The 15,245-nt window shown below is 39.7% G+C and overlaps 3 protein-coding genes across 5 annotated transcripts in view; 2 read left to right on the top strand and 1 right to left on the bottom strand.

The window, feature by feature from the left end:
• Positions 1-296: 296 nt before the first annotated feature.
• On the top strand, positions 297-5,839 carry mutyh (mutY DNA glycosylase). The gene is made up of 15 exons (XM_067512691.1): positions 297-508; positions 659-789; positions 1,210-1,249; positions 1,330-1,403; positions 1,488-1,529; positions 1,610-1,681; positions 1,875-1,988; positions 2,093-2,190; positions 3,339-3,483; positions 3,579-3,666; positions 3,746-3,928; positions 4,135-4,280; positions 4,360-4,509; positions 5,449-5,499; positions 5,584-5,839. Exons 1-15 carry the CDS (start codon positions 403-405, stop codon positions 5,722-5,724), a joined length of 1,581 nt encoding a protein of 526 aa, XP_067368792.1. The 5' UTR covers positions 297-402; the 3' UTR covers positions 5,725-5,839.
• Positions 5,840-6,461: 622 nt separating this feature from the next.
• Positions 6,462-12,462, top strand: elovl8b (ELOVL fatty acid elongase 8b). 2 transcript variants are annotated; one of them, XM_067512698.1, is made up of 8 exons: positions 6,462-6,654; positions 6,725-6,782; positions 7,277-7,464; positions 7,597-7,677; positions 7,865-7,921; positions 9,435-9,549; positions 10,644-10,771; positions 10,983-12,462. In XM_067512698.1, exons 2-8 carry the CDS (start codon positions 6,725-6,727, stop codon positions 11,145-11,147), a joined length of 792 nt encoding a protein of 263 aa, XP_067368799.1. In that variant the 5' UTR covers positions 6,462-6,654; the 3' UTR covers positions 11,148-12,462. The 2 variants fall into 2 exon arrangements, with proteins under 2 accessions (XP_067368799.1, XP_067368800.1); XM_067512699.1 differs by having other exon boundaries at positions 6,463-6,654; positions 7,263-7,464.
• The window catches only part of LOC137131437 (zinc finger protein GLIS1), a 65,366-nt gene continuing 61,495 nt past the window's right edge, over positions 11,375-15,245 (bottom strand). For both annotated transcript variants that reach the window (XM_067512684.1, XM_067512683.1), the window contains exons 9-11: positions 13,857-13,990; positions 12,868-13,023; positions 11,375-12,759 (exon numbers count right to left, since the gene is read on the bottom strand). In XM_067512684.1, the coding sequence (XP_067368785.1) occupies positions 12,623-12,759; positions 12,868-13,023; positions 13,857-13,990 (427 nt within the window). In that variant the 3' untranslated portion in view covers positions 11,375-12,622. The remainder of the gene's footprint in view (positions 12,760-12,867; positions 13,024-13,856; positions 13,991-15,245) is intronic.

The raw sequence follows: 15,245 nt of genomic DNA on the forward strand, positions 1-15,245 counted from the left end.
TATGCTAAATTCAATAAAACATTTTATTAATTATTAAATTATTAAATGTTATTAAACATATACATAAACAGGACCATTGTTGGTTTGATAGGTTACATATAAATTAGGGAGAGTTGCGTCAGGAAGGGCATCCGGCATAAAAACTGTGCCAAATCAACATGCGGACAATGATCCGCTGTGGCGAGAGGATTTGGATTTTCTACTGAATAATTTGACTTTATATTATTTTTACTTGACCCGCCCACCGATTGTGACGTCAGTCGATCGTGACAGTGGATTGGATGAGATGTGACGTCCGGAACGTGGCGGGAGAAAAAAAAAATGACTTCATGAGGTAAACACAACTGACCGTGTCCTGTGAAGAGAGGCACCGAAATACACCGCTACACACGCGGTTTGATTATGAGCAGATTACGTTCAGCTATGAACAAAGTAAAAGGAGCACGCGTGGAAATGGCTGAAACCGGCAAATCAAACCGGAAGAGGTCAAGAACAGCAGTGAAAGAAGGTAGATGCGACCTTACTCAATGCGTTAGTCACTTAAAATATAAACCAGAGCAGTTTGCATTTGAATATTTTTTGCTTAACATCAGTGAAATTTACATTATAAAAAGTAGTTTGTGTAGCTTTAATGAAAATCGGGTTGCTGGTATTCTAGAGAAAACCCCGAGTGCTGCCTCGCCGTCCACATACCACACTTTCCCTGATCGTGCTGACGTCGTTCTGCTGCGCTCTCAGCTCCTCAACTGGTACGACAAGGAGAAGAGAGAGCTGCCATGGAGGACTGTGGTAAAACACTTTTGTTTGTTTTTTTACTGGGTGTTAGAAGACAGTACACTAGAATCAAAGTGAATTCAATGACTAAATAAATGTCACGTAAAGATACATTAAGACATAAAAAACAGAGGAGCTAAAGGCACATAGCTTATTCTAAGATGTGCAGGATAGTATCATATCTGTAAATTGTAATAATATCTGCAGAAATGATTGTATTTGACTTTTTCAGGTGAAATTTCACTAATGTGATGTCTTCATGTAAACTTTATCCTTATAATTCAAGTCGTTACTCTACTACTACTTCCAAATGATTAGTATTTCTTGCATTAAGTTATATTGCCCAGTGTTTCACTGTAAACACTATGCAGTGTAGAAGCGATGCCAACCATGGAGCAATATACTATATGTCCTGCTTTTAATACTCTCTGACAGGCTGAAACAGAACCAGATCTCAACATCAGGACATATGCAGGTGACAAAATGTTTTCTTGATAAATATTTTTACCTGCTACTCACATTGTTTGCAAGATGGTTTTTTCATATTCTTTTCAGTGTGGGTCTCAGAAATCATGCTGCAACAGACTCAAGTGGCCACAGTAAAAGGCTACTACAACAAATGGATGAAGGTGGGCGTGGTGTTGTGTTATGTTAAATGTGGTTCATATCATCAGGCACCATTCAAACACTTCTTTTTTTTTCTTTTTTTCCAGCGGTGGCCCACGGTGCAGGATCTTGCAGCTGCTACACTAGAGGTAATTACTACAAGCAGCAACTATAGTGATTTTGAAATTATTTTTTCCAATGTTAAGTCACTGATTGTGTTCTGGAGTAGGAAGTGAACCAGATGTGGGCTGGTCTTGGCTACTACTCCCGTGGAAAAAGACTGCAAGAAGGAGCTCAGAAGGTTGGAATCCACATGGCACATCATATACTTGCAATTTAATCTGATGCCTTCTTCCTTTACTCAGGTTCTAAATTTGCAAAGTTATATAAAGTTATTTACCTCTTAAATTCTTTGTAACAATGGCACAGTTTGATTTCATGCTGTGACCAGTTTAACAGTCCTGACAGAGATAATTGTATTACTTTTACTGTAGGTGGTGACAGAGCTGAAGGGACAGATGCCTCGGACAGTTGACAGCCTGTTGAAACAGCTTCCAGGTGTTGGACGTTACACTGCTGCAGCTATAGGTTCTATTGCACTGGGACAGGTTGGTCACAACACCCATGCAAACACGCACTGTAACAGAGCTATACATGTTGCTAAATCAGCACTTAATAACCACCTCTGACCTTGGTTATCCCTGTTGCCTAGGTAACGGGGGCTGTGGATGGCAATGTGATTCGGGTGCTGTGTCGTCTAAGGGCCATAGGTGCTGACAGCACAAGCCCTGCAGTGTCTGAGGCACTTTGGTGAGAGATTTTCTGAACAAATTTCCTCAGAATTCTAACTTTGAGTACAAGTTCTAACATTAAAGACCTTAGAGCAGCTTTTCCCTGCATGGATTTAATGCATGGATTTGAGAAGAGCAGCTTTGTTTTAGTTTGCACAGAATAATTTCTAGGTGTCCCAGGTGAGATTGTCCCAAATGTGTCCTTACAATAATTTTTATGTAGATGAATGCATTTAAAAATCTGGAAAACCTGTTTCAAAATCTACACCTCTTTCAATATAAATATATATTTTTCAATTTAAGGCAAAAACATGGGAGAAGTCCAAAAAATTTTTTTACTAGGATTGTCCAGGCATTATGACAGCACTTCATTCCCTCATGGCCAGGCTGCAAAACATTGTATTCCTTTACTTTGAAATGGCAAAAATGGTAAAATTGAGCAGCATGAAGTTTAACAGTGATTTTTAATTGCTTTACTATAGCTTTCTTTTTATACAACTCTTAACCATGTTCTATCTTTGTACGATTTTGCCAATACCTTTTAGCTAGTTTTTCTAAAGGATCCATCTTTTTAGAATTAATTATTTGCAAGAATACACAGACCACTAATCCCACTGTTGTTGGTCTGATCCCCGGCTACTCTGGTTCAATGCCGTAGTGTCCTGGAGCAAGACACTGAACCCCAACTTAGTTACTCCCGTTCAGTGTAAGCCACCTTTTTTGTTACCTCTGAGGATGACGGAGCACTTGTAGCGGCTGAATGTGTATTAAATATTATATTGATTTAATATAACACTCTTTGTTTGTTTCTTTTTGCCATTTCAACATAAGGGGATGCAACTTTTTCACTCAACTGTAAGTCAAAGTGGCTTTTTGTAAAAGATGTTAAAGCTATTTTATATTTGACATTTAACACTGCCTGAAAAAAAATACAATTTTATTAAGTGTATGTTTGTCTTATTTGATATGTGTTTGTGCTTTTAAGAAACTGTCCTTTTGATAAAAACACAGACATCAAAAAGTATCAGTTACTAAAACTTTGATTACCATTTGTGCCATAATAAACTGGTGTGATGTGTTCCGGAAACTCATTCAACAGGAGTGAACAGCTAAAATAAAACTTACAATACAACTTTTTAATAGATTTATTTCTTTGTGTATTTTCAGGGACCTAGCCAATACACTGGTGGACCCGGGGAGACCAGGAGATTTCAACCAGGCCATGATGGAGCTGGGAGCCCGGGTCTGTACCCCTAAAGGACCACTCTGCAGCCATTGTCCTGTTCAGACTCATTGCCACTCTTACCAAAAAGTAGGTACAACTACTAATGAATTGGTTGAGACAGAGGTACAGTTGCTTTGGATCATAGTAGGTGGGCTTATACTGTACATTGCACGTATTTGCAGGTTCATATCAAACTAGAGCAGAACTTCACAAAACTCTTGGGGAAGTTGAGCAGGAAACCTTCAGCCCTGCCTGATATTGAAGACTGTAGTAAGTATTCTTCCTCCTCTTCGCTCATTCAAACGTGTGTCATGATATGAAATAATTTTTGACTTTCTTTGTCCCTCAGTAAGTACTGGGGCATGCCTGCTGTGCCCCTCAGAGCCCTGGGATGATGAGTTAGGTGTTCAGAACTTTCCCAGAAAGCCAGCAAAGAAGCCGCCCCGAGTGGAGCGAACGCTGACGTGTTTGGTTGTCAGACCTGGAAAGGAGGGAGAGAAGGAGTACCTGCTCACACAGAGACCAAACAAAGGTCAGTATCCAGAATGTTTCCAACTGGGGTGTTTCTGGTGGTTTCTGGTGGTTGATCCTGGTGGTGGGTGTTTCTTGGTGGTTTACATGTGTCAGTCAGATGGACTGACTGACACATGTAAACCCAATTTATGGGAATGCATTTAATCTAAGATTAAATATATTAACACTACGAATTATTACAAAATAAAATCTGTGTGTATGAAGGTTTGTTGGCAGGCTTGTGGGAGTTTCCAAGTCTTCAGCTGGAGGGTGAAAACACTGAGGTCAAACAGAGGAGGGCGCTGTGTACTCAGCTCAGCAGAATGTTGGGAGGCCTTTTAAATGAGAGCCTCTTCCATTACATGGGGGAGGTGAGCAACAGTGTCATGTAAACTACTACACACAAATCAGCTCTTTCTGTGTAACAGGCCTCACTGACTCCTTTTGCAGGTGGTGCACATCTTCTCACACATCCACCAGACTTATGTGGTTTACAGTGTGTGTTTGAATGATAGTGATGCACAAACACAGCCTGAAAACCAACAGTGGCTCACCAGATCTGCTCTGCAGAAAGCTGCTGTATCCACAGGACTGAAAAAGGTTTGGATTTTGGCTATACTTTGCATGCATGCACATGTCCGCTGTATACCTGAGGTTAGCAGGACCTGCATTGCTACTGTAGAAGTCGAGATGATAATTGGTCACAGCATGTAGGGTTTGTCAGGAGCAGTCCATGTGTCTAATGCATAAAGAGCAGCAGTTGTACAGTACCCGAAGTATTGAAGCTTATGTTCTAACATTTCTGTATGAACCAACCAGGGTTCCTCAGTTTTTTTTTTATGTTGTGTATTGTAAAGTTAGTTGGATTAGGAGGTATATGTTAGGCGTACTGATGATGTCATTAGTGATATCATATGGCTTTGAAGATTGCCTTTATTGTTTGTCTTTGTAGTTTACCTTTTACGTTAGTGTCCAGTTGTCAAGGAAACAATGCATGGCAATGGTTTTGTTTCAAGAGAGTTCAGTTCAAAGGAACAGGTATGTAGAGGTGATAGGTTCAGTGTGTAGCTGTGGAGACGCACGGTTTCTTACCGAGTTCTGTTGATTCAGCCATACTTTCAGAAACGAGTTCTGTGGGTTTAGCTACACGTTCACAAACGGGTTCTGTTAGTTAAGCTACACTTTCAGAAACGGGTTCTGTTGGTTTAGCAATACTTTGAGAAACTTGTTTGATGAAACTGTTTCGTGTTTGTGAGAGAACTGTTTGTAAACTTTTATGTATAATTAGTCTGTTATCGGCTAAGTTCAGAAACAAATACAATACATTTTCAATGTTCGTCATGCAATGATCTCCGGAGTGAAGTACTTGTTGGAACATCAGATATGAGTAAAATTTCTTAAATTTCCCTAAATTATTAAATTGCATTTTATGGAACATGTAGTACAGTTATAGTTGGTTGTTTAGTTTGTTTTAAAACGCAGGAGGAATGATTGTCCACAAGTTATTACACAAGCATTAACTTGTTAACTTTTCTACAGATTTTGAAGCTTTATGATTCTGTGGACAGAGAAGAAAAACAAACCTCTAAAGTATGTACAGTACATTACATCCTTCACAGAAATATTTTATTAAGATACACCATATTTATTACTGTTTCTGCTCATCTTAACTAGGGTGAAAAGGAAAAAACAACTGGCGTAAAAAATGACAGCAAACCACTGAACTTGAAAAGGCCCAAACTGAGTCCAGCAAACAGCAGCAGACAACTTTCCCTCAGCTCCTTTTTCAAGACAGTGAAAGAGGATCCTTCCTAGAATCTTGCTTCATGCTTTTCTAAGCATTTATGCTTAGAATATTGTCTTAAGAATCAACCCTGTTGGGTATCAGTAGCATAGACTTGTCTCTAGGAAATAAACATTTTTATCACTACATTATGACTTTGAATAATATTCAGTAATAAATATATCATTTATATGAGACCATCAACTTTGCTCCATGATTGTCATCATTGTTTTATGTCAACTGACTTCATATTTTACCAGCAGTATGCAACATAGTTGTGGATGTGCAATAAATGTTTATTACCAAAATAAAACTGTACTTTTAGGGGGAGAAGATAACCGAGCCCACTTCAAATATAAACACAAGACCAACACCAGCCTTCATGACCCCTGGTTCATTATTATTTGTATATTATCATGTTGAATATGAATAATTTGCTCAGATATGATTTTAATTTCTCTAGCATGAACATGTAATAATTTGGAAAAATATCAATTAGCGCACAGTACATAGCTTATTTTGTCTACTTTAGATTGTGATATTCTGCTGTTACTCAGCTCAGAACAGAAACAGAAACCTACTGCTTTAAATAGTGTCAGCTATGTAAACAGGTACACATGTTACATAAAAACATATATGCATACATTTTAATACGATTCTTATAATTATCCAGCGCAATAAAATTAAAAGTAAAAGTCACAATGTTTTGGTAGGAAACAGCTCCCTCTACTGCGCTGACCTGGTGTCAAATATTCCCCAACCCAAAGCGAAAAGCAGGAAGTAATGTGATCTGTGCAGCGGCGGTTCGCTCCAGTCTGTCGTCGCTCATTGATCGCAGCACGACCAGGAACTGGATTTGGCTACAGAGTCCGCTGCAAGTTGAACTTTGATTCTGTGTAGAGAGTGACCAAAGGTTCTGCAGTGTTGTCACTGAAAGTGTTTGCCTACACGCCGTCCCCAAGGTAAATCCAAGGTGTTGGTTTAAATGATTTGAGTGTTTTTCTGGCTTTAATCACCGACTTCTCTTTTCAGATGACTTCTCTGTGGCAAAGGGTTCAATCTGTGCACCAGACGATAGTGGAAAACGGAGGTATGATGGGTACTTTGCCTACATATTTAGTAAAATTCAGCTGTTCCCGGAGGTGTGTAAAAGATTCCTAGATTTGGAAGCACCAGGCTGTGTGAGTGTGTGGGTGTTGTCTTCAGTCTGCGCCCCATCACATGAATTTTCACCACCACGCTGCTTGTTACATTAAATTACCTTGTTACAGTCTTTGTTTTAGACATGTAGGAGGGGAAGTCATTTGTCATTGTCTGTCCTCAACGGCTTGTTTATAAGTGTTTGAACAGTGCACAAAACTGAATTTGTTTAATATTTACTAAACTGCACACATCAAAGGTCATCTGAGGTGAACCGAAACAACACAAACGTAAAAATGTGGTATTTCTTGTTCAGATTAAATGTGTGCCGAAGGTCGGGGGGAAAAAAATGCAGCTCCTAAACCTAGTGAGAGATGCCTAGAAATATATTCATTTATTTGTTTCTAAAGCCTAAAAGTAGTAGACATAGACATTATTTTCCAGACAAGCGGACTGACCAATGGCTGCTGATTTACTCCCCGATCCCGGTGGGCGTCATCTTCCTGATTTACCTCGGTGTGGTGTGGGCTGGACCTCGTCTGATGAAACACAGGCAGCCCTTCGACCTCAAAGTTGTCCTCATTGTTTACAACTTTGTTATGGTCGGCCTTTCTGCCTGCATGTTCTATGAGGTGTGTGAGCACTGCTTCCTCTCAAAAGTCAATCCTGAACTAATGAATTATAAAAGTATGATGCAATTATTCACTGACATAAGTGGGTGTAGTGCTTGTCTATCATTTCAATAAGATGTTCTTTATGTCCAGTTCCTGGTCACATCCTGGCTGTCAAACTACAGCCTCCTCTGTCAGCCTGTAGATTACAGCACCAGCCCACTGGCAATGAGGGTGAGCATGTTTCTCGGTTATTGTTAACTCACTTGTCCTGTGTTGCAGGCTATATTTGATACATAATTTACAGAAATAGTCCTACCAGACAGCTTGCAGTACACTTTATACGATAAACTATACACTTTATACAATTTTTGAAATAATATTGATATGTAAATCTTACATTGTTCTGTCCCTTCCTCAGATGGCCAGAGTCTGTTGGTGGTTTTTCTTCTCTAAGGTTATAGAGCTCAGTGACACGGTACATTTCATACAATTTCATTACCTATTACTTCTTCATTTCTTTTCTGCCGTTCCCTTTCAGGGGTTGGCACAGCTAATCACGTGTCTCCATCTAAGCCTATCCTTTGCATCGTCTTCTCTTACACCAACTAACTCTTACATCATGTCCTCTTTCACTACATCCATAAATCTCTTCTTTGGTCTTCCTCTAGACCTCCTTCAACCGATATATTCACATTAATCTCTTCTATGATCATATCCAAACCGCCTCAATCTGGCCTCTCTGACTTTATCTCCGAAACATCTAACATGAGCCGTCCCTCTGATGTACTCATTCCTGATCCTGTTCATCCTCGTCACTCCCAAAGAGAAGCTCAGCATCTTAAGCTCTGCTACCTCCAGCTCCGCCTCCTGTCTTTTCTTCAGTGCCACTGTCTCTAAGCCGAACAACGTCGCTGGTCTCACCACTGTCTTGAACACCTTTCCTTTCATTCTCGCTGATACTCTTTTATCACACAACACACCTCACACTTTTCTCCACCCGTTCCAACCGGCTTGCGCTCACCTCTTCACCTCTTTTCCACACTCTCCGTTGCTCTGAACCGTTGACCCTAAGTACTTAAAGTCCTGCACCTTCTTCACCTCTGCTCCCTGTTACCTCACCTAATCACTTGGGTTCCTCTCATTCACACACATGTATTCTGTCTTGCTGCAGCTAACCTTCATTCCTTTGCTTTCCAGAGCAGACAGATTTTCCTCCACCTGCTCCCTGCTCTTGCTACAGATCACAATGTCATCTGCAATCATCATAGTCCACGGAGATTCCTGTCTAACCTCATCTGTCAGCCTGTCCATCACCAGAGAAAACAGGAAGGGGCTCAGAGCTGATCCTTGATGCAGACCCACCTCCACCTTGAACTCCTCTGTCACACCTACAGCACACCTCACCACGGTCTTGCAGCTCTCATACATGTCCTGCACCACTCTAACATAGTTTCTCTGCCACTCAATACCACAGCTCCTCTCTCTGCACCCTCTCATACACTTTCTCTAAATCTAAGAAGACAAAATGCAACTCCCAATGACCTTCTCTGTACTTATCCATCTGTTGTACTTTTTCTAGGCATGAAACCATATTGCTGCTTACGAATGCTCACCTCTGCCTTTAGCCTAGCTTCCACTACTCTTTCCCACAACTTCATTGTATTGCTCATTAGCTTTATTCCTCTGTATTTACCACAGCTCTGCACATCTCCCTTGTACTTAAAAATAGGCACCAGTAAACTTCTCTACAAGATCTTGTTAAACAAACTAGTCAGAAACTCTACTGCCACCTCTCCTAAATAATTCCATATCTCCACAGGTATGTCATCAGGACCAACTGCCTTTCCACTCTTCATTCTCTTAACACCCTTTTCCCTTCACTCTTACTAATCTTTGCTACTTCATCCTCCACAATTTTATTACCTGTAGCATTGATTAAAAATGTGTTGCTGCATTCTTGCAACTGTCTCTTCTCTCACTTTGAACAGCTCTTCTTCATACTGAGGAAGAAAAACAATCAGCTGACTTTCCTTCATGTCTTCCACCATGGCCCAATGATGTTCAACTGGTGGGCAGGAGTCAAGTATGTGGCTGGAGGACAGTGTGAGTCCGCTATTAGATTAATTTAATGTTACACTGATGACGCTGATACTTAAATTAAGGTGATGTTCTATGATTGACTGCTTTCAGCAAAACCCATGACAACGTCAATACCAACGATCAGTTCTGAACATTTTCTTTCTAGTGAGAACCTCATATGAAATGAAGGCACTGTTGTTATTTCCAGTTTATGCACACACTGTCCTGCTACTGTAAATACTCACTGGAGCTACAAATGTGTTTTAAATCTGCAGCCGAAAGACATCCACAACAAGACTAATAACCTTATCATTTTGGTCATTTTCTAAATTAATTGCATTATCCACAATACCCAAACAGATGATATAAACCAAAATGGAATCTTCTTCATCTTCATGTTTGCTTGCTTATCAGTCAGCAGCCTGCATCAGCTTGTTTGTCTTTGTCACAGACCCCTACTGTTGTCTGAAAACACATCAGCCTGACACAATGCTCCAGGGGGTGACACATTTCTTCACTTAAATACATGGGTTGAAAAATATTTAACAATGAATCAGCATTGCCCTTTATGGGGAACATCAGCTTTGCACCCACAAGATCACTGGTGGAGTTTTAGTTAATCACAACAGTTTGGACAATATTTGTTATAGTGGCTGTAGCTGGACCACAGGGTCAGTGGTTTGATACTCACTCCCTCCTGGATAAACTAATCCCATTATATTGTGTAACCTGTCAATTTAAAATTCTGTAACATGCATCAAAAATATAGAATAAAAATATAGATTTGTTTTTAAATAAAAACTGTCATGAAATAAGGTGTTTTAGACCAAAACATCTAAGATGCAAAATCTTAGTGGAACTGATTAATGAATAATGGTGCATCTGATCATTACTAATTTGCAGGAGTAATTTTACCCTTGATCCTTCGTAGTGTATTTTGTTAAGGACTTTTACTCCTGATTTAGTATTTATATACTGTAACGTTGCTGTGTGTTTGTAAAGAAAAAGTCTCGCGTGCATCATTTGATAATTCACATCTTTACATTGTAAACCATGTCATGACATACGTACATTGTGGGTATAAACACTGATTTAACAGATGTTTTAAATCTCTGCAGCGTTTTTCATTGGCCTGGTCAATACTTTTGTCCACATTGTGATGTACTCTTACTACGGCCTGGCTGCTATCGGTCCTCATATGCAGAAATACCTGTGGTGGAAACGATACCTCACATCTCTGCAGCTGGTGAGATGTTCCTGCTCTCAACACAAGTTAGACATGTGCACACCATATTCATTCATGGGTAGTAATAAGTAAATTAATATCCATCATGCATATACAGTAATTTAATATTTGGACATCAGTGCTGTTATTTGATTGATGGCATCTTAAGTAGAACTGAAAAGAAGTTAAGTTAAAGCCAAACTTATCTGAACTTTGTCTGCTGCCTCTCCAGGTGCAGTTCCTGATGTTCCTCCTGCACACTGGCTACAACCTGTACGCAGACTGTGACTTCCCAGACACGATGAACATTGTTGTGTTTGGTTACTGCGTCACCCTTATAGTCCTCTTTAGTAACTTCTATTATCAGAGCTACCTCAACAAGAAGAAGCAGAAGTAAGAGGCATTGGTGAGGTCTTATATGCAGGCAAACTCAATATGAGGAGCTAAAATGAGTGTGACTAGGGTTTTATACAGTGATTGAAGATATGTAATGCAGTACTATGCAGTCTTCACTAGGGGGCACAGCATCCCTACAGTATGAAGGTTTTTTCTCATTGATCAAGAAATTCCACTTACAAAACTAATGTTTACAATTTACATCCTCAGCATCAATTTTATTCCACAAAAAGGCATGGCATTGTGTGATCAAATATTTATTTCATAAACTGAGAAATGACAAACATTCAAATTATTTTTGTAAACAAACTGTACATTTTATACATTTAATAATAATGTAGATGGGTTTATTTTCATTATTGCATTATTAGTGAGTCCAAACCCTCATTAGGAAATAAAACCAAAAGCAAAACACGGAGATAAATACAAAGATGCAAAACATTTCCTTTCCACTGCTAAAACAACACAGCAAAATTATATATTCTTTTCAAAACTTTAGTCTAAAATAGATTGAAAAATATAGATTACAAAGACAAAAAGAGATAAGGAGGGACAGAATATTTAACTTAAATCAATACAGAATGGAAAATCGAATGTTTTGTGGTGACGTGTATATATATATATATATATATATATATATATATATATGTGTGTATGTGTGTGTGTGTGTGTGTGTGTACACACACACACACACACACACACACAAGCCACTGAATATAGCCACTATCTGAATTTGTCTCACTTTACTGAAGCTGTGCAAGTAAACTTCTCTGTACATGATCCAGTCATCAAGTTCTCTGTCAATAAATGAAATTCTGAATCCAATGAAGGCTTATAGATCCCGTAATGACTAACATGCTTTTTAAAATTATAATTCATGATATTTAAAATCCTTCTAGCCCAGCCCTTTTCAGGAATTCAGTATTGTGCTAAAAACAAAAACAAAAAAAATTACTAGCTGGTCAAAAGTGGTACATCCATGCAGCCAGTCATTAGACCTTTCTTTGATATCTCAGCAAACAACTTTGACAAAATCAATAACATTCTCAATATCTGTTCAAACATATAGCTAAATAGAGACAGTTAAGTGTGTATATTGACAAGTTAATGTCAGTCAGCAAACTGACTATATTTAATCCTTGTAAAAAAAAAAAAGTGGAAAGAGGAACTGTTCTTAGGTGTTTCAAGCCAGAAAGGCTGGGAACTACTGTTTTTAACCCATTGTTCATGTTCCAACTATTAAAGAGCTGTAATTTGCATAATTTAGATAACATCAAATAAGTCTTCAATAAATGGTGTTTATAATTGGTATAAAACCTTTTTTGCTTCATCTTGTTGGTCCACATGTGGCACCTGAATAGATTTACCATGTGACTCATATGTTGCATGAAAAAGAAAGAACTAGCCAAGATGTGTGTGTGGATGGAGTTGGACTGCAGAGTGTTTGAGGAGGTGTGGTCCTGCTCCAGTGTTGTTCTATGTCTCTGTGTAGATGGAGGACACGTGGCTCAGGCTGCGGTCAAAGCTGCCCACCTGGAAGAAAATGCTCTCTTCCGTGCTTGCAGAAAACTGGCAACCAGGGTTTCCTTGCAGTTCCTGGGTCAAGCTGAAGCCTGAATCGGAAAAAAAAGTGATGTTTGTTTATTTTTGAAGAAATCATTCAGGTGATCTTTTTTATGAATATGATGTGGGCGGATTGGCAATAGGTAAAACATCCTCACCTGCAGAGGCAGTGTTGGCCGTCGACATGTGGAAGCCATTGTGCTGATGGGAAGTGTAGGCGTGAGAGTCTCCTGGGACGTGGACGCCACCGATGGTCTGTTCCATCCTGTAGGAGTCTCCGAAATGGAGGCAGCTCTGAAAGCTGCCCTGGTATTCTACGGAAATGGGGGAGGATTTTGGAGTGGGGAGGAGAAAAAGAAGAGACACAAAGAAGCCAGACTTGGATCAACTGCCACCAGCAACTATAGTTGATTGTTTCCAAGGTCAGTCAATATCCACCCCATCCCACTCTAATTTGGTGTGGATCTGAATTTATGACAATGCTATATTTGTGCTCATGTTAATTCCGCCAGTCCCATAGTATGTAGCGCTTGTCCCCATCGTCTCAGTTTGTACTGAGAATCGACCACAGGAGTCACGATAATGGGAAAGCAGCCTTTCCTGGAGCGCCTTTACGCAACTGCCTGACCACAGCGTGGTTAGAGAGACGTCCATGTGTAGCTCTTTACAGTGAAAACAGTATTTAAGGCATTAGGAAAAAAGCTTGGGAGTGACAGCTGAGCCTGCCATGCTAGGACACTGAGAGACAGTTGAATACATGAGCCAGCATTTTGTTGGCTAATTTCGAGCAGGGAAAAGGCTTCCGGCATGTGGTTTTTCCCACTCTGTTTCCACGACTCCAATCTCTGTCTGTCCTAAAAATGCTCTGACAGGGCCGCAGGGCTGTGTCGCTGAGACAACGTCTGCGAAAGGACACAGCGGCTTGATGTATATTCATGTGATCTGACATTTTATACATTTGGCATGTGATCTGATGTTGCAAATCCTCTGATAGTAAATTGCATTAGATTAACCTACAGACTACATATTATTGAATCACCTGCAACTGGAGATTAAATTCAAAATGCAATGAACATTTTTAAATTAAAGTTAAAACCTTTCCCTGAAACAAGTTACAGTCAACCAAACATTTCTGGGCAGGTCTTACCATCACTGGCAGTCTGATGGTGGTGATACTGAGAGATGGGCTTGTGATGAGTGTGGACATGCTGTTTCTCCAGTGGATGAGGAGGAGGTGTCCCTGTGGCCTTCATCCCAGGAGACAGGAGGGGACCCGGCACACTGCAGAAGACATGAAGAGAATGGTTGTGATATACATTTTAAACTCTTTGTCTATAATTATTCCATTCTTGATCATTTCGCAATAACATGCTTCATGCATTGTGACATCCCAATCTCAGCCCAGGCTGCATGCCGGCCCCGCTAACCACATGATCCAACAAACCCAGTGGAGCACTTAGTGATCCCAAACACACAGAAGAAGAAACAGTCCAGGCGTGTGGAAACTTGGGCTCCCCACACGTAATCGTCCTCCTACCACATATTATGATCTTAAGTCAACAAACAGCAGAGTGTGCATTCAAGTGAAACCAACCCCCATACACACACACCACCCCTGCAGTAACCTTGAGATTTGTGGCCTGGAGAGAAGAAAGCACCAGAGTGCTTACATTTGTGATTTTTGAGAGAAGAAATATTACGATGACATGTTTGTGACTCTGGACCCTGGATATTGATCATTTGAGTGAAGGTTTATCTGTGTTATTTGACTCTGCAGTGAGCTTTCACATTTAAGGACCTCTTCAACTTGACAACACTTGCCTGCTCAAAGTATTTTTAAATTAAGCATACTGTCTATGTTTCCTCAGTCTCTGCCTTCAATTATAACCGTCAAAATGTGCACTGGCGTAACCACAATCAAATTTATCAAAGCAAATGGTTAAATATTGTGATAATACAAGCAGGCCATTGTTCTGCCATTCATGGTTACAGCTAAACTTGTTCCACTTTGAAAACCTGCAGAATGAAATGAACGCTGCTTTAGAGGGCTAATGCAAAAGCCTTAAGCAGCATCACAGAACAAGTTCCTTTTAATTTCAGTACGTATGTAAGTATGTTGCTGGCATTGTGGTTATTCACATTTTTAATGTGCACAGCTAGGGTCTTCCTTAAAATGTCCAGAATTGGTATTCCAACTCAAAATCAAGGCTGCATATTTGCCGAAATATGAACACCTTTCAGACATGCCTCATTGGGAGATGCTTAGCTGTCCGAAAGAGGAAAAAAAATGAATTTGCAGTGTACTATATTATTATTCTTCTTATTAAAGTTCTAGCAAGAAAAGGAATGAGCATTTTCCCCCTAGAATGTGAAACTATACTTATTAAAGGCTTTGGTAGTACAAGGTTTAACACAAATAATATATTTAATGTGTGGCTTGTGCCGTCTTCAAAGTTTCACAGTAGTAAATTAATCCAGAAGGAGTAAGAACCATGTCTGGTATTTTTTCACACTTAAATGTCAAAGTTAACAAGAA

The sequence above is a fragment of the Channa argus genome, chromosome 8, assembly GCF_033026475.1.
Source record: "Channa argus isolate prfri chromosome 8, Channa argus male v1.0, whole genome shotgun sequence".
In the NCBI taxonomy this organism is placed as follows: domain Eukaryota; kingdom Metazoa; phylum Chordata; class Actinopteri; order Anabantiformes; family Channidae; genus Channa; species Channa argus.